This window comes from Varroa jacobsoni, unplaced genomic scaffold (assembly GCF_002532875.2).
Source record: "Varroa jacobsoni isolate VJ856 unplaced genomic scaffold, vjacob_1.0 scaffold_1104, whole genome shotgun sequence".
NCBI lineage: Eukaryota > Metazoa > Arthropoda > Arachnida > Mesostigmata > Varroidae > Varroa > Varroa jacobsoni.
Genome location: NW_019214006.1, coordinates 281411 through 299655, shown reverse-complemented (window position 1 = coordinate 299655; position 18245 = coordinate 281411). Strand labels below are relative to the sequence as shown.

The following is an 18245-nucleotide window of genomic DNA, read 5'->3' as shown; positions in this document are numbered from 1 at the left end:
CCCCCCCCCCCCCCCCCCCCCCCCTACCTAAACACCTAAGCGTTCGGTAGATCGAAGCAACGCCTACAGGCAGTGTTCTAACGCCGCCACCTCAAAATCTGAGGAGTCTAGCGATCAACACTATTAGCAGTATCCGACGAAGGGTCATCAAGGTTGTTCATCTCTTCAACGCAAAAAGAGATCCCAAAAATGAAATATGGGGCAAAGGGAACACGAAGCGCAAGACAGAATAACCAGTGTCTCGACGCCTCTGGCTTTTTTCTATAATCATGGCCTATTGCAAGGCACAGAGGCACTCAACCTGTGAAAGCAGACGTGTTAACGGCAAAGATAGCCCTCATACACATACATCTATCCAGCGGCATGTTGTATACACATGTAGAAGCGGGCCAGCCAATGAAAAAGGAGGGAAATTCAGAGAGTCATGACGAAATACTATGAAATGGATGAAAAACCGCTAAGTCAGCGGAGAGATGCGTGAAGAAGAACAGAATGATGACACGAAAAAGGAATCTCAAAAATACAAAATGAGATCGAATAGAGCTGAGGATGCTCTTACTGCCATAAGTGTTAGTCGCTAGTGAAGCTAAAACACTAATCGACGCTACTGCCAATTGCATGGTGTACCATAGTGTATAGTCTAATGTCTAAATGTCTAAAATTGGCGGACAATTCTTAGTCTAGCGTCAATGAATCTCCACTTTTAGGCAGAAAAGCACGCAATAAGGGTGCACCGTGTATCTGCTGCGTGAGACTAGTTGAGATACAGCGGCAACACCAATACCGACGTTAACAACGACAACGACTGCGAACGTATGATTGTGTGCTGGCAGTCCATCTTTTCGAGAATACGTTTGTTGATCTAGAATAATAAGTAGGAAAAAATGAATGGCAGCAGTTGGAATTGTATTCAGTTCAATTAGCCGTCTGGCATTGCCAAACGAGAAACACCGACCCTGCTGTAGACCGCCGGCATTTTCGCAATAACCTTGTCATAGTCCATGACCTTCATAAAGCAAACAAGAATGTTCTAATGCAAAACTTTTATGAAATATACTCATACAAAGTTATGCATTGGCGAAAAAGAGAGCCAACATCGAAATGGCAAGTGTTTACCTGTCTGAAAGAGCTTCGCCCATAACGCCTTTGCCCTGGTCCTCGATGGCCAGTATGAGCTGTTTCCTGCGGGCACTGAGCTCACCGGCCTCGACCATTGATGCCAGGGAACGGGTTTCCTTGTCGTGGACGAACAGGAGGACGCGGGCATTCTCCTTTGCTTGCTGCTCAAGTTCGATCAGTTCAGGTCGCCAGTCAGATCGTTGCTGTGGTAGTGCATAGCCAATAGCCATATCGCCAAATTATTGCAAAACGATGGATCATGTAATCAAACAGAGCACAAGAATGAAACACTAAAAATTATCCAGTTGTCTTCCTCTGTCTGGAAATATTTTTCTCACCAAAAACACGTTCACGTATTGCATCTATGAGGATTTTTACAAAAGATGGCTATTAATTTCTCCGCACAAAGGCGTAAAAACTAACTGAGCAATGTAGTCCACACCCATATACACCTACAACCACATAATTGCAGGACTATTATTTTTGGAGGAGCCAAGCGTCCCATGACAGCAAGTTCCGTGTATCTGATTGAGCCCGCTTATAGCCTTTCATGTGGTCCGGCCAGCTTAATTCGGTTCGCCTATCGCACCAGCCAGTCATTTGTATGTATTATGTAAGAACACGCAAACTGAGGGCTGGATACGGATTGGATTCATTTGAATCGTGTGAATGAACATAATCACGTCAGATGGACGTCAAATACGGAACCATGCTAACATATATGCACTGAAGGTAGCCGCAGGTACAATTCCATTACCTAATACAATGAGTCCATCAGCGATTTTAATTATTACGTGACAGCACGTAACGCGGCGATTACTGCGGGATACCGTCTCCTGTAGACTAAATTAAATTACATTTTGGGGTTCTGTCTCTCATGAGACTCGTTTTGTCTGCGTTTCAATCTTTCACTATACGTTATCCTCCCTATTCCGAGTTACGGAATGGGTTACTGAGACAGTGCACGGTGAGCTTTGTGGCCACTAAACTGCAAGACGTATTATTGTTAGTGCTATTATCATCGTTTTTATTATTACTACTGTAATCATTTTCTTGTTAATCTCCTTCATTCTTTTTGTTGTTACTTCATAAATGCGCAGTGAAATGTGCGGGTTCAACAAAATAACAAATAGGGTGACGATTCAGGCCGGTCGGGTAGAGGACAAACGAACGGACGTCAAAGGAGCTAAAGAGGAGAAAAATTAATTGCGTTCAAAGGGGTACGCTCGAATTGTAGATGATCTTTCCGCTACACTTGACGGCCTCGATCGACTATTGCCAAAGACGACACGAACACTAAAAACAGCTCGTCCAGCGATCGCCGTCATTATTGCTACTGCTATGGCTGGCGCTTGTCGTAACCGTCGCGTTAATACATCATCATCACAGATACTCGGCTGTAGGATGAGGGTGGCCAGACAACTGCTGATTGGAATATCGTATCGCATAAGCGCAATGAAACAAACAGACTGCGTGACAAATCGTGGACGGCAAAACAAAGAAAAAAATACTTGTCGTGTCATCGGCTCATGTTTACCGAAGATTTTTCAAAATGGGCTGGCCGCATCGCAACGCCAAAAGGTAACGGTGACCATTTTCTCTTATGTTGTCCTGTAGGCACTGACCTAGCATTTAATAGCCTTTCAAGTAGCGGAAAATGCGCACTAATACATTAAAATAAACAACAACCCATCGAGCAGAAATTAGCTGTTGCGCCATTATTACCATCTATTACAGTAAACTACATGCAATTATTCCGCCAATGAAACGAACGTTATCTTCTTATCGAAGCAAGCCATTCTCAAATATTCAAAAAGGTCGACATAGTATCTCTCATATACGTCCTTTGTAAGGATGTGTACATAACGGTAAACTTTACAACCTATCTCGTGTAGCAGAAATGATACAATTAAGTATCATGCTATTGCAGTTTTTGCCGCTGTATTCCTCTCTAATCAAGAAAACCGCAGCGCTTTTTATGCACTCAGACTATAACACAAAACAGAATGAGAGACACCGCGTTTTCAGCGAACGCCAGCATAGCGGCAGGGCAACGAAAAGCCAGAAAGTCCAAGAGCCCGCACTAACTCTGTGGAATGTTGAGACATCGGCGTTCTAAAGCGGGCAAAATTGTGGATCGTTCGTGGATGCGTGCTACTCCACCAGCTCATCACGATGCATATACCGACTAACTTGATTTCGGCTAAATACGTTTTCTAGTCGGTCTGCCTACATATCTGATGTATGTCGACCTGCAGTTACGCCGATGATCTTCGATAGCTTCTCGCATCGAACTGATGCCGCTGCCAGCCTCAGCTAGTACAAATCCTGCGTTTACCAGCGTTATAACTGCTTCTCGTACCATCACAGTAATCGGAAGCCCGACGGCGATGCTTAATTAACATCGACGCGGACGAACGAATAGATGAGCGGCTTCGTATATGCGTGTGCGAACTACGTTGACACCAACTAACATATACAAGTACTTTTGCCGCCTGACTTGAGTCTGGAGCAGCTAGTGAAGTCGAAACGGGGCATTCAACTTCTCCGTCTCCACCCTTTACTTGTATCTCTCTGACATATCGGCATTGCAGGGAGAGAGATCCGGCTGCCGTAGACAATAGTTTTACCACAACAACAGCGGTCATAACACCTATGAAACTCTTTATATACATAAAGCTTACCTTTCCTCTGGTCTCGATAATAGGGATAATATATGTGCGTTTATGCAAAGCATAAATTATAAGATTGTGCATTTGATTCGTACCGGATTATAGTAGGTGACTTGGGCCTGTTTCAGAGCGGGAATGGCTTGATCGCGTCGCCATTGCGTCGGATTGCACGAGCCTCCAAGAAAAACTGAAGGAAAGAAAGGGAAAAGACATGTTAACTGCTATGCATATCAAACTGTTTATAGCATTAGGGAAGAAGATATCAACCGGCTGAATTTTCCTGAGTTTATTTTAATTTGCTAACTTGAATCAACCGGGAGCTAATTTAAAGAGTTTTTAGATATGAAAAGATGATTAGTAGGCCAGTTTAGGAGAAAAGTACAGGTTTTCGCCAAAGTCAAAGACCCTATTGTACGGAGAGCAGCATACAAAACAATTTCTTATCGCCCACATGTTTTCCTTTCTACAGGGCATTAATATGCATAGGTATTAAGTGAACGGAACTGTACGTAGATCTGCTCGACTCAGGTGACGCTTTGTCTAGTCACTCCACCTCATGCATATAGCTTTATATGATAAAACCACCTATATTGTTTCAAGCGCCCAGCTTACAGTATGGCAATAAAGTAGAATCCCTTTAACCACATCTACGCTAAACTTCCTAGATCATATTCAATTACAAAATCGCAAAGCTTCCGACCCAGCTTTAGGTGATGGATGACGAAAGATTAGCAACAGGCACGTAAACATTAATGTGTGTGTCGGGGTAGAAACTAGCCTTAAAGAATAGCCAGGCTTCAGTTTGACCATCAGTCACACATGCTGCTTATTGTACAATGCTTTGCGTAGCCATTTATGCGAAAGTGAGCAAAAACCAATGATAAGTAGCATTTGCGAGACCAGTAATTTTGACTAAGGCGTCAAGCGCCTTTATGAAGAGACTGCTTTAGGACCAGAACGATAGATACCGCTGTCCAGGCAATCAAAGATGCGGGTAGGAGCTAAAATATGAGACTAATGCATTGGACAAGGCTCTTGCTGCCGCCAGGTTAACCTTTGTACGTACGTAAATCGCACTGATGGCAGAATTCGGGACGCTTATCTATTACTGTGGTAGCTAGGACCGCCAACAAATATGGATGGGTGGCCTGAAGATTATCGAGAGCTTTGGATATGCGATTGACCTCTCTAGTACGTACACATATCTCTGATAGGTTTTATTGTGAATCTTATCGATCTGCCTTGCTGTTTGCGTAACTTCAGCCATTCATAAGCATACTTCGTAAATCACTTTCGTAAAAAATTGCAAAAAAAAAAAGCAAAACGTAGAGGAATTAACCTGCGGGAAGATAAGCTTTCGACGCGCCCAATGCAAACTATTAATACATGTGCGTTCTATGAAAATGATTTGACTATGTTAATTTCTACCGAATGAGGAAAGTGAGCGTCACACAGTTAGAAGCAGCTAAGCATAATAATCTATGTTAATTATGATAATGATCGTCGGCACGATCAGCAGAATGTGCGTGAGCTTGGGGTAGTAGCGGCGGCAATAAGCGGGTCGACATTTCGCGGTCCAGAGGCCAAAGCAGCGGTTGCGGGTGACGAATCTATATCGGACGAGCATCAACACTCTGCAAAAGGCAAACGGTGAACGGCAATCGTCGATTTCGTCGTCGATCTTCTTGCCATCGTTGTTGCCAATGCCGGTGTTGCTGCTGCTGAGAGCGCAATCGGCGTCAGCACGACTGTCCAGTTTACAATCGGAGGCTTCGTCACGTTTTAGGACTCACTCTCGATTTTCGATGTGATGCGCTGCTCACGGAACTCGCCGTCCAACAGACGCTTGGCGAGCTGCAATGCAACGAGCGGCAATAGCAGCAGCAAGCGCTATGTATAATAATATTATATATTGCTATTATGATGTAGAGACCAACAATTTGCCGCCTTTAAGATAGCCCGTAGTGTTATGACAATTCTCTATAATAGCACTCTTTCACTTGCCCCCACAGTAATAGTGTCGGCTGAACATGTGTAACGGTTAAGAAACGGAAAAAAGCCCGTAGATGGACGATAAAGCACGAGGGTTTAAAAGGACACCCACAAAAAGGGCATTAATAGAAAAGGAACAAGGGGTCACAAAGAGGAGGAACAGGAAAACACGGGGGTTTTTGGAAAGCAATTGCTTGTATGAGTATCCATTTGCGATGCAAGTTCCATTACCTTCAGTACAAAATGGTCCGATAATTTCGACGTCATTGTCAAATTCGACTTGCGACGGCTCCCTGCGGGGACGCTTGTTTCGAAAGCTTTCAGTTGATGTATCCTTGTGATTGGTCGGAGGCACGGGGAGCTGCGCGGGCCCTCGCACCGGCAGCGAATTCACGACACTGCCATGGTGGTTACGGTATCGATCGAATACCATCGGACTTCCCACCGACATCTGATACAGTCACTTAGTGCTTCAGCGCAATTTATATGCAAACGTGAATTGTTTTTTTGCTAGGGGGTTGCCACTTGCGCGCGTCTCGGGATTGTGGGGGCTGATTGTCACAACAGTTCAAAAGAAGACCATTTACCCAGTAGATGGTTCTTGTCAAGTGTACGCAGGTACAAATGTAATCGTCTCGCAGTCATTAGTGCCAACTCTGCTAGCGCGGCTCCCTTTCTTATAAGTGACCTCTCCCAACACAACGGCGTGGGCAGGAGCGCTGGTCGTGGCGACGGCGAAGGAGGAGGAAAAAAACAAAGAATCACAGTAATGCCGGCTCTCACCGCTGCTGCTTGATACGCCTTTGCACCCGATCCTTCTTACTGTTACCAGCATCACCACCACGCGGTCTACCAGTTGCTCTCAGCCGTTGCCATCACTGGGTACTCAGTCAGGAACGGATACTAGTTCAAGCTTTTGTCGTCAGCTTCCTTAAATTTTCTCATCCACGTTTCCTTTTTTTTTTTTTCGTTCCTCTTTTCGTAAAAATCGTTTCTTTTAGGTAAAACATCAACGACTTCCCCCATCTAGAAGTAGGCCTTGCTCGACTCCTGGGATTCCACAATAGATTTGCAGAACCTCACGACAAGCATGTATTAGCCTTATTAACTTTCATTAACGTAACTGCAAATCTATTTTATTACCTTGTGCTGCTGAAACGTTTACCAGCATAATAGCATGCTTGTTAATTATGATTACCATTATCAATTATAGAACGCACTTAAAGATGGCTTTTTGCTCGTGTACATATATAAACATAGTCCGACACTGCCCCAGGTTAGAAACCAATCGATAATCGCAGGTTGTCACCTATCGTGTGATGTAGTCGCACAACCCAGCAGTAACAGCGGCCAACATCGTAGGCGTTTTTTTGAGCTATGTCTGTTCTAGTAATCGTTTGCCTGAGACTGCTAATGAATAGTGCAGAACAATGCTGAATAACTATGTATGCTGTTTCACCAGGCAATATAAACTTCGTCAATAAATTGAAGCAGTTATTGAGACCAAACTCAATTTTACTCCTACGATAGCTACGTATACATACGTAGACATGTATATATAAACCAGTTCAATGTGTCATTCTGTGCGTAACAGTTCCTACATATACGTTCACTGTAAATAAAGGACTACTATTAGAAAACAAGCTATCTACCGATTCGCCAGACAAAAACGTTTATCGTCATTAAGACGTAATGGCCAGTCACGTGTGTAAAAGAGTAGTTAGCTCGATTGAGGTGGCATCGCTATGTTCTCGATAGGATCACACGCAGTCGGGCGTCTCTTTCTCTTTTCCCTTTCCTTCTCTTTCCCTCTCCTTCTCTCCTATCCTGCTCGCTCCAGCAAACTGTCACGGTCTATCAGGCTTTCTCACGTTAGGCCAAGGTGGCCCTCAAACAAGAAACAGTCATCATCATAGCAAACGCCATTGTGACATTTGATGAAGCGCGTTCTATCGAGGGAGTAAGGGAAAAGGAAGGCAATGAACGGCCGTCGAGGTTGATGGCAGCCTATTAGCAGAGACGTACCAATGTAAACTCCAGCAGTAACAACAACAGCAGCAGCAGCAGCAGCAGCATCAGGAAATTTGCAAGTGCTGGAATACTAATAGGTAGATTTATCTCGTCTTCCTACTGATCGGCAATTGGCTACCTGCCGTCAGCCATTGAGTACCTTTTCCCTGTTGGTCGATCCCATAGCCGTAGCAGCAGTAGTAGTAGTAACGGCAGCCGTGTACGTTTGCCAGCATTACACTGTCTGGCTTTTCGCTACTTCTATAACGGCCGTTGCGAGTGTTTATAGAAGTTGACGTTCGAGCAGTAGTTTCGGCAGGCGTTCGGAATAGGGATGAAGAAAATCGCCGTTTAAGTGAACCTAAAAGTGTTTCCTGAGAACGTTGCCAACCGCATAGCCTGGATGACCGTTTTAGAACGGACATTAATATCAAGCCGGCCTATATACGAACAATCAAACAGAGGAATGCTATAGCCGATCTTAGATTTGTTGTATTCGTTACAAGCTCAATAATTCAACACAATTTTATAAATTTATCGTAATATATAATAATTCATCTCGTAGACGAGTACTAAACGATTGAAAACGTAGCCGTTTAATCTGTCCTGTATCTAGTAAGTGCTCGAGAATAAACAAGCCCGTAGCAATGCTTCCTCTTCGCATTTACACTTACATAACAAGATGCGGCGGTAAGCTCACAAGTACACTTCGATCTGTACAATTAAATACATGAACATCCACTTAAAAAAAAATCACAAGGATTTTGAAAAATGAACTACTTTTACATACACGTTATAGTGCGTGAACTTGTCACGTGTGCTCTTGTCATACTCCTAGAGGAGAACAATTCTCTTATGCTGAACGTAGGACAGACGCAGAGAGATCTACCGGTTTTAAGACCGTCAATTTTTGAGAGCGGGTTCAATGGATGGATGAGAAAGTTCCGTTTGCGTCACAACTCACGTCAATCGTTGATCACAGAAGGCATGAAACACGCGAATCATGCTATGCTACGCGAATCACCCTAATGCGGCGTGAATTATCACGATCTGATCTGTCACTAGGAAAACGAGAACTATTTTTAGTTCGTCTGTTCAAAATAATTAAGCAACATCAACGTCAACCAACCCCTCTCGAATGGCCCAGATGTTGTCAACAGCAAAGAGCTTAGAACAACAAGGCTATCGTCAGAGCTTCTCAATCGATTCGACATGGAAGGTCGTATATCCGTGACAAAGAGGGAAACCTCGCACTGTTTGCACGCACGTAGTCTTTTCTCTTTGGCTGCAGTGATGCGATACCGTCTCAGGTTGTTACGCAGGATCGATAACAACGGCGCAGAAGTCAAGACCATCGATTGTCTATTTGTGCCAGCCAGCCCCAGAGCTGTCACTCACTAGCTATACGGCAGAAAACTTCAGATTATCGCGGCGTGCTTTGTTTCGAAGAAACATATGAAATTAACATAACACGGTTCGGCAGAATTTTCGATAGACAGCAAGACTTCTTCAGATACGTTTTTCTGTACGATAAAGGTTTGTAATGATTAATCAACAATAATAAATGAATGAACCTATCCTCACAGCAATTTGTATTATGACGTCTATGAAGACACAGCGTTTTAATTTAATTATTTAATTAAATAATTTAACGTAAAAATACTTTCACATAACGCACATTATTTACATTACGTGTGCGTTTAGGCTACATTCACTCGCTTTTTCAATCGTTCTTACGCAAATCCCCAATATGCGTTTGATGAAAGAGTGACGTTTTCGAAACAGCAGCATGTAATGCAACTAAATAGATGTTGTACTTTCCTAGTTTCTAGGGTATCGACTTTACAGCTTTACAATAGAAGATCGCTTCGACGTTAACGTATACACGAACAGCATTGGACTATTCTCTAGTAGGAAAAAAACGGCAGGCCGTCGAATCTAAATACCCTAGTGAAATTGCCCAAATTACGGTCAGTTTTCAACACCAACATACCGGATAATTAGTTTCTACACTCTTTAGATGACGCCTCGAAGACTAGGCTCTTTGAAAATAATGACCCTAACTTACTATCCTTACTGACGTAAGGACACGCACTGCCAACATAAAACTTGTTCTTCTACTCAGTCGGAGACCCATCAGCTTAAGGCGCTGTGTTAGGTACTTCTACAATTACCACTGACCACTTTTAGCACATTTAATATTAGTGTATTAGAGCGAAAAAAATCCGCAAACAAACAAACTTCGTAGCCATCAGTATTAGTGCTTTCAATAATTTCTGGGCTTCTAAAAAGCAGTTTAGCTAATGATGTTCGACCCAGACCAATCAACAAGTGGTCCCTATAACAATCTGTTATCTTCAGCTGAATTGATATAGAATTTCGCCACACCCATAACAGCAGACATGAGCTTTTCCATGGTGTGTTTAAGGGCACACTATGTAACTATATATACACTTTTTCGGTAGGTTATAAAGCAAAAGTTAAGTACGAACTGTACATAAACGCATTGCTTAGTATTACGATGGAACACTTTTGCTTGATTCCGTGTACAAATAGGCTTCTGGCAATGAGATAGTACGTAAGTGCTAGGTGATCAGGCAACATTCCGCCGAGCTAAATACTTGTGCGGTTCGAAGACCACACGAGAGGCACACCCGGAGTGAACGGCGCGTTCTTTCAAAAAGAATAGCTTACGCAAGTAGTCTTGTATGCATGATTAATAAAAGATGAAGATGAAATGCACTTGAAATGCAGCATAACTAGCCTAAGGCCGTACTATGTTGGTTTTTTTGGGTTGCAAACGAAGTCCACAATAAAAAAAACCTGACAGCCATTTTAGACCTGACTCAAGAGAGATTACATCAAGAAAAAGAATGAAACAACAGTACTCAATAAATAAATAATAAGCATTTATCGAATAGTAGCGTTTTTGTTTGACAAAAATTGTTAACAATAAGATTTCAATTTGTTTTATGACAGGCAATGATAACTTTTTTTTTTTCTTTGACATACATAGCCTTATTGTTAGATCATAGATATGAATGCAAAGAGATGTAAATCTCTATTATTTTTTGTTATTATTATTATTATTATATTATTATAATACGTCATATCTTGAATATCATGTATACAGAATGGCATCTATTGACAGTTTGAATAGTCTAACAGTTGGAGAGGCTTGATTTTTTTTCACGAAACAACAATTTTTTTCAAAATAAATCAAATTTCACTGTGCAATATATTTGTAGCAGAATTATTCATCCCTATAGTTCCTACAGTGTTATGTAATAAAGCTATAAAGGGTGCGCTAAATATGTTTCGTCCTTTTCTCCTGTGTTTGCAAATTGAGAATGGCCAACAAAGCGTTGCATAACATATTTAGAAGCGTTTGCACTTTGCGATAATGGGAAATTACAGCGTATACTTATATTTAGACACTTCACTGGAATAATTGGACAGACACTTAATCAACAAAGGCGATTGACTAAGAACTTTTTCGAACGAACTCATTCGCAAACAAAGTGAGGCTAGGACGGCCACGAACGGGTTATAATAACGGAGTAAGCCGACCCAACGAGCTCAATGATGTGTTCCTTAACTTCTTCAATTGCAACGCATTTTGAAGCTAGAAGAAGACTCCATTGTATACGATGTAGGTTAAACCTTTTGGGCTAGACTAACATGATACTAGGAACGCACACAGGAACTATGTAACCATGACTACTGGTTTTATTGACATATGTCAAAATAACAGATTGGGGTTCGGCCGAATCTAGTAACGTTATCTTAACTTCGTTTATATAGGAGGTCTAGCAGTTGGATAAAAAAGAATTTTATGATGGACGAGAAACTATCGACTATACTTGATGCCCAGACCTGTTAGGCTTCAACCTGGAAACATGAAAATATCTGGGTAAGAAATGCACAAGCAAACATGTGAAGTACACAAGAGATACAGTAAAGAATAGGCATTATAGATTATATATATATATATATATATATATATATATATATATATAGTGGCGTCGCTTTCATCGCGCTTCTTCATTGAATACGCTTCTTTAGATCTCATTTTAAATCTCGTTGCGCTTTAATAGCTTTCAAGCAGCGCGCAGTGTCTCCGTAACAAATGTCGTATCACTCTGTATTAGTAAGGATTCTATTGGATTTATTCTTTGTTTATGTGACGGAATTACAGATATATCTGTTACGAAGATACCGTCATTTGATTTCGGTTTTTCTCAATGAGCAGGACTTACCCAAGCGTTCTCTCGCTCGTCAAATGTCAGTGACTGTGAAACATGATCAGAAACTGCGTATCGGATCTTTGCTCATGACCACATATGAGTACTTTTTGAATAATCACTTGCGTGCATTGCTTGTGCTTACGCCCTAGCGTCCCCAAACACAAACTAACCTAGATAAGTGTCGCTAATCGGGTCGCTCACCAGAGGTACTAAAGAAGCCAAAGTCAAAATAAATGCCCTTGGTGATAAATTATATACCTGGACCTTGTAGAAAAGAAAATGAGTAGGAAATACGTTTATAAGGTTTGGCCACTTGCCGTAGATCCGAATGCGCAAAAGTAACTGCACGTTTGGAGGTAAAAGGGTATCTGCTGGCTGTTGAAGATGATTAATGATGCTGTCGAGGCTACTGACAACAAAAATGGTTGTGTTTAAGTATGACGAAGATCGGGTGAAGCGCATTTCCTCTATTTTCATTTATCTTTCCGTTTGCATTCACAGCAGTGGAATCAATATAGAGAACATGAATAGTGACTACGGGGTTGAACTGACTTGCATGAGAACTTCACAAAACGAAAGAGTCCGTCACAAAGTTAACGAACGCATGCATCTGAAAAAAAAAACAAGCTAATAATTCACTGTGAGAACGTACATGATGAAACGTCTAATAAAGAGAACTGCAATTAGTGTCCTACGAACCTACACAGGTATTCCCGCGATACGTTGATGTAGTAAAGTCTCGTTTGTCGTGTCCATTGAAATAGATGCAATAAATGGATACGATTCATCAAACGGTAGCAAACAAACGCCAGCGGCTAAAGCAAGAACTTGTCGGTAATAGATAGCTTCTGGCAGGCCGCTTAGTTTTCATGCCCTCTTTGAGTGGCTGCCGTATTACCCTTAAGATAAAATAGTCAATAACAACAATTTTAATCCTGTACGGATTTAAACAGCAACAGCTTACCTGGATGCTTATGCATATCCTGGCTGTCCTCGTGTTTCGCGTATCGGCAACCTGTTGCTCAAATATGAGTAGATAATTCCGCTATGACACTACAGACCAGTGGGGGGTAACGCCGCTGATACTTTGCCATGGTGTCAAAGATGCTGTCATTTTTTTCGTAAATTCAGAGAACGGCCATTTCACAGATACAACCATCAATCGCCTTTTTCAGTAGGAAAATACTCACTGATATTTTCAGTAACAGACAACCGGTTGGTATTACAGTACGATAACATATCTGAGTACGATACAGATCCAAGTTAGGTCTCGTTAAGAAATCAATGCATATCGCACAACCTCGAATGAACAAACGCTTAGGCAGGCAGCACTGCCATTGCCAATCGTTTCGAAGTAGATCAAATTAAGGGTTGAAGACATTTAGTAGTTCCGTACGGTCTTGCTCATCATGCATAGGTGGATTTAACGCCATATTTTACGCAGCCACGTCAAGCAGTAGTAGACGGCAAGAAACCCGTCAACTGTGGGTAGGGTTATCCAAGAGTGTTGATTCCTCAAAAATCGGTAGGAACGATGTAATGTTGAACATTTTTTCTACGTGTTTCTTGACAAAAACAAAATAGTCACATTTATGTAACATATGCTGATTACACAAAAATAATTCTTTTCTAGGTAGGGAAGTAGCAAAGAGTTTTAATGGGCCCATCGCAACGATTTCCTAATCACGCGATACTAACCTTTCGGCGGCGTCTGCTGATATTTATAGGAAACCTGCGTGAAAACATAATACGAAGTATTTACAGGCGACAATGAGCATACTTCAATAAAGTAGATATATTTTATTTGTGCTCATATATATATATGGGCATGCAGCACATTAAATAGTATTTTCTATATTTAGCCTGTAATAACAGTCTCAAAGTAGCCTCATATTACAGTGCACAAGCGTAACCCCAGTTAGCCTACGAGTGTTTTTCAATCTAGTGAAGTTTTAATGATTCGACATCTAGAAAAAAATTTGTCCGTGTATTCAACAATATCCTGGTCATAATATGGTCATAGAATAAGGGATCGCAGCATTCTGATCGTCTCAGCTCTGAACGTAAACGTTGCTGCGGCGGCGGCGGCGGCGGCGGCGGCGGCGGTGGCAGCAGCAGCGAATCGAGATTATTAGGCGCTAATTTAGCCGTTTATTAAGCAGAATATCCTGTAGATTGTAGCTCCCCTATGCAATCACAGCCATTCCTCGTTCGCTTCGATGCCGTCTCTCTCTCTCTCTCTCCCTCTCCCGCTACAGCGAATGTTAGGCACGCCAATGCTATCTTGTTCTGCCTGAGAGTGTCTGCGCGCCTGATTACGGGTTGCGCCGCATTGTAGCGCATGCGCTAAACCTTAATGTTTGCGTAAAGGCTACGTCAGTGCATGCCGAAGCAGCATCGGCTACGACCACTCACCAGTCCAGTTGTGGAATAGCCAACAGCATACCGGTTCCATTGCCACCAGGAACGAATACATAGCAGATATGTCAATTGCGTATAGCAATAGATACGGATTGATATGCACCGGCTAGACAGCCCCATCCCCAACTACGCAGAGAACAAGAAAGATTTCGGTGCATTTTCTCTGTTATCGGTAACGGACAAACGGGTGTCTAATTCTTTTTAGCGATGACAACATAAGTGATAGCAGCGACCTTCTCGTGAAAGCCTTCTCCCCTATAGCACGCTGCTAGCATTGTACACGTAACAAATGCTATGATAGTGCGATAAGGTAACCAGTTATAGATTGTGTTTTTTCACTGCGGTCGACGAGATATTCTTTTGTGGACAAATCGCATAGTTCCATTTCATAATGATAATGATCAATTTTAAATTTAGCCAACTGTATGGATTTTCTGGCTCGTTTTTTTTTTTGTTAAAGGATCTTAATTAATGCTACTTCCTATACAGGGTATGCTTTGTATGATTGCCTCTAAAATGTTAGAAAAATGGCTTACAAACGCTTGAGCCAATATTGTAAGAACACTCAGTGTGGAAGTAGTGGAAGATTACTGTTACATTCATCATCGTCATAGCCGTCCCTGTTCAAGAGAGAATTGGAAGAAATGTAACAAAGTAGGACCAATACAGGCATGATACGCAGTCGTAACTAGTAGAAAATCCAACCATTGAAGACGTACTTGATGATCATAACAATTATTATTAATGAGTATTGCATTATGCGAATGCAATGCGACCCAAGTGCAACTGTTTGCAAGCTGTAGTCAATTCTGGTACCGCTTATCGTATTCTCTCACAAAAGTATGGCTATGGCTGAGTGGTGAACAGTCTGAAACTGAAATTAGCTTTGCCTTCACTGAACATATATGAAGATAACTCAAATCACTTTTGTAATCATCAGCATCATCTGAACAAGCATCGTTAGCGTGGAAAATCATCAGCTTCTAATATGGTCGATTCAGACCGATTCATCAGTCTTCATATATATCATACAACAACAAAGAGCTGTTGTGGGGAGCTTCACCGTAAACTTTAAAAACTTTTTTTAAAGTTTTTTTTCTTTTTTAAAAAAAAAGTAGAACCTTCAAACACAACAGCAGGCCGAACGGTTTCAGCAGCTCTCTTATTAAGTAGTAGGTTTTTCATATTTAAATAATTTGCATGCCTAATTATGACACTCGCATAGGGGGAAAATATAGATATGTGATAGGATCCGATTGTTGCTAAGTGCTGCGCGGCACTGGTTTCGCTGTTGTCATCGGGCAACAAATCACTTAAATCAGTAAGAAATCTGAAGGCGTCCGTCCGTCTACACCGACGATCGGCGGAAACCGCGACGACAAAAGGTATTTTCAATTCTCGTGTCTTCCGAGTCCATCGATCCAATTGTTAGTCAACTAGCTGGTAGCTTCATCCTGTCATTCCCTAGTTTTTGCGCCAGGATACCCGCACTCCCGCTTGTCTATTGTCTGTCTGTTGCTCTGTCCGGCCGTTGGGTTCTGATTCGCTGGAACTCAAATATTCTACATTGTCAAATATCGATATTCTGTCTGAGAAATGAAGAGAATCTGTCGCCGCTCATAGTATGCCCTATGTACTCGTCCCTAGTGGTCGTTGTCTACACATAAATGTATATATTTGTGGCACTATACATATCGAGCTCCTTCGCCCGCTCCATTTTGATATTCAACGAATCAATTGTAATGCTATACACTTGCTGGCTCTGGTCGACACTGATGACTGGGATAACATAGCTCATCAATTAACCCAGCTAACGGATTTCTGACATATATCATCGGCGATTCAACGTGGAGGTATTATATGAGGCGGTTGGAAGATAATGTCTTCAATATGTACTGCTTATGTGACGAATTCTATGTGGGACAGCAGATCCTGTGTCGAGCCCCGTTCCTTAAGAAGAGCTGCAGCGGAACTAGGAACGCATTTACCATACGATAATACCTGGTGTTATCAAATGTTTAGTTGTTATGATCCATAAGTAAAACACCAATACAGAGCTGCACTACAGATGTAAAGGGTGAAGAACACGCACCACAAACTGCTAACTTTATGTATTTTTGTCGATGCTGGTGGATAGATCGAGGAACATGAATTGGCTTTTTGATGTATTCGCGATTTGTCTGTTTAAGCCGCTGTCTCATTCTCTTACTTACCAACCTAGCCGGTAAAATTTTACAAATGTTTTAAGTTGTTTCCGTTACATAGGACCGCATAGATTCGTTTTCCAAGCTCCTCGAAACGCTGAGTGATTGAATTAGTCACTGGGTGATGGACAAGGAGCAGTGATTGAGCCTTAACGGCCTTAGTCAAAATATTTTCCAGCGCCGGTGATCTTGTATGAACTTATAACGAACAACCTAACTTCTTTGGTTCCCTAAATAAAATGGCGGTAGTAAAGTTTACACGTGTATACTATTCGACCATAAGCAAATCTAATGTCGACAAATTAGGAGTTCCCCGCTCAAATGTGGCACATTGAACCTGCTTAGCTGCACCCACGTGAATACATAGCAATCATGTAAAAAAAAAAACTATCCACAAACGTAGTTGTGATTTTGGGCATCACCAGACGTATCGAGTATGTTAGTAAACGAGGTATTTCTATTTAGTATATAACAACAGTTAGCCGGGTTTGCAATTTTTCAAAATGGAGGAATACCATAAGCCAGGCGACAGAAAATAACGGTAGCTAATGGCTTTGTTATGTATACAACATGCATGAACCACATGCGAAGATATCTAGAAGATGCCGATCGTGCATAACACTGTGAAACAGGCTGACTACGAAAGCGGCATCATCGCTCAAAGGGTGTATAGGCTATTTTCTGTTTGCTGTACCTGCTCTGATTTACGACACGCAATTTTTATTACTAACATTGGCAACTATGTGAAAGGCCGCACTCGGTAATCTTCTCTCAAGCCACCTCTCGAAAACGCTGTATTGTCGATGTTAAAACCAATGAACTTTGTTCACATTTACCGCCGTCTCCGTTACGTTCCCGTAAAGACCAATAACATCGGGGTGATACGCTGTTACTGGCTAATACGCCACTATGAGACCCTTGTTAAAGTTGGCTAGGCTTACGGTTGAATCGCAAAAAATGGTACTATCTATACCGACTACGATTCTCTAGCAGATGCAGGCGTGTGCTTAGAGCATAGACGCGCCTCTACAGAATGGCGAGATTTGCTGTCTACGCCGTAAACGTGAACTTAACGGGATACAGTTATAGACTTGCATGTATATAATACTTTTAGCGAGCGCTGGCAACTCTTTCGACTGTGGAACTAAATGGCTTTCCTCAAAAGTTTATCGCATTTTCTGACTACAAGTAACACCGAAGTTCGCAGGCCCGTTTTCCTCTCTCTCTCTCTCTCTCTCTCTCTCTCTCTCTCTCTCTCTCTCTCTCTGGTAAACTTTCGAAGGGGTTTGGACGATACTAATTACGACTCTGGACTCGTCACTTGCTGGACATTTGTATTTAAAAAGGAAGTTATACAATAATACTGATAGGCATGCCAATATGCTTGCTCTATGGCGTTGAGTAAAAGAAAATTCAGTCATCTTACCAGGAAAGCAGGAGGAATAGTTCACTTCTCGTTTGTTTTGCCTAGGAATCACAATACCTGTTTAGAATGTTTGCGATGAATCAGAGATGTATAACTGGCCGATGTATGAAGCTCAATGAACCCAGTGGTTGTATTCGGAGGTTTTGGTTAGCTC

General features: G+C 42.0%; 1 protein-coding gene and 1 long non-coding RNA gene across 3 annotated transcripts in view; one reads left to right on the top strand and one right to left on the bottom strand.

Annotated features, from left to right (window-relative positions):
• raw (NDT-like domain-containing protein raw) overlaps positions 1 to 18245 on the bottom strand; it is a 71332-nt gene that overhangs the window by 4649 nt on the left and 48438 nt on the right. For both annotated transcript variants that reach the window (XM_022844264.2, XM_022844266.2), the window contains exons 5-6: positions 3887 to 3978; positions 1117 to 1322 (exon numbers count right to left, since the gene is read on the bottom strand). In XM_022844264.2, coding sequence (XP_022699999.1) covers positions 1117 to 1322; positions 3887 to 3978 — 298 coding nt within the window. The remainder of the gene's footprint in view (positions 1 to 1116; positions 1323 to 3886; positions 3979 to 18245) is intronic.
• Positions 2302 to 18245, top strand: part of LOC111266633 (uncharacterized) — a 55087-nt gene continuing 39143 nt past the window's right edge. Inside the window, exon 1 of the long non-coding RNA XR_002684189.2 lies at positions 2302 to 2700. This is a non-coding gene — a long non-coding RNA (uncharacterized LOC111266633). The remainder of the gene's footprint in view (positions 2701 to 18245) is intronic.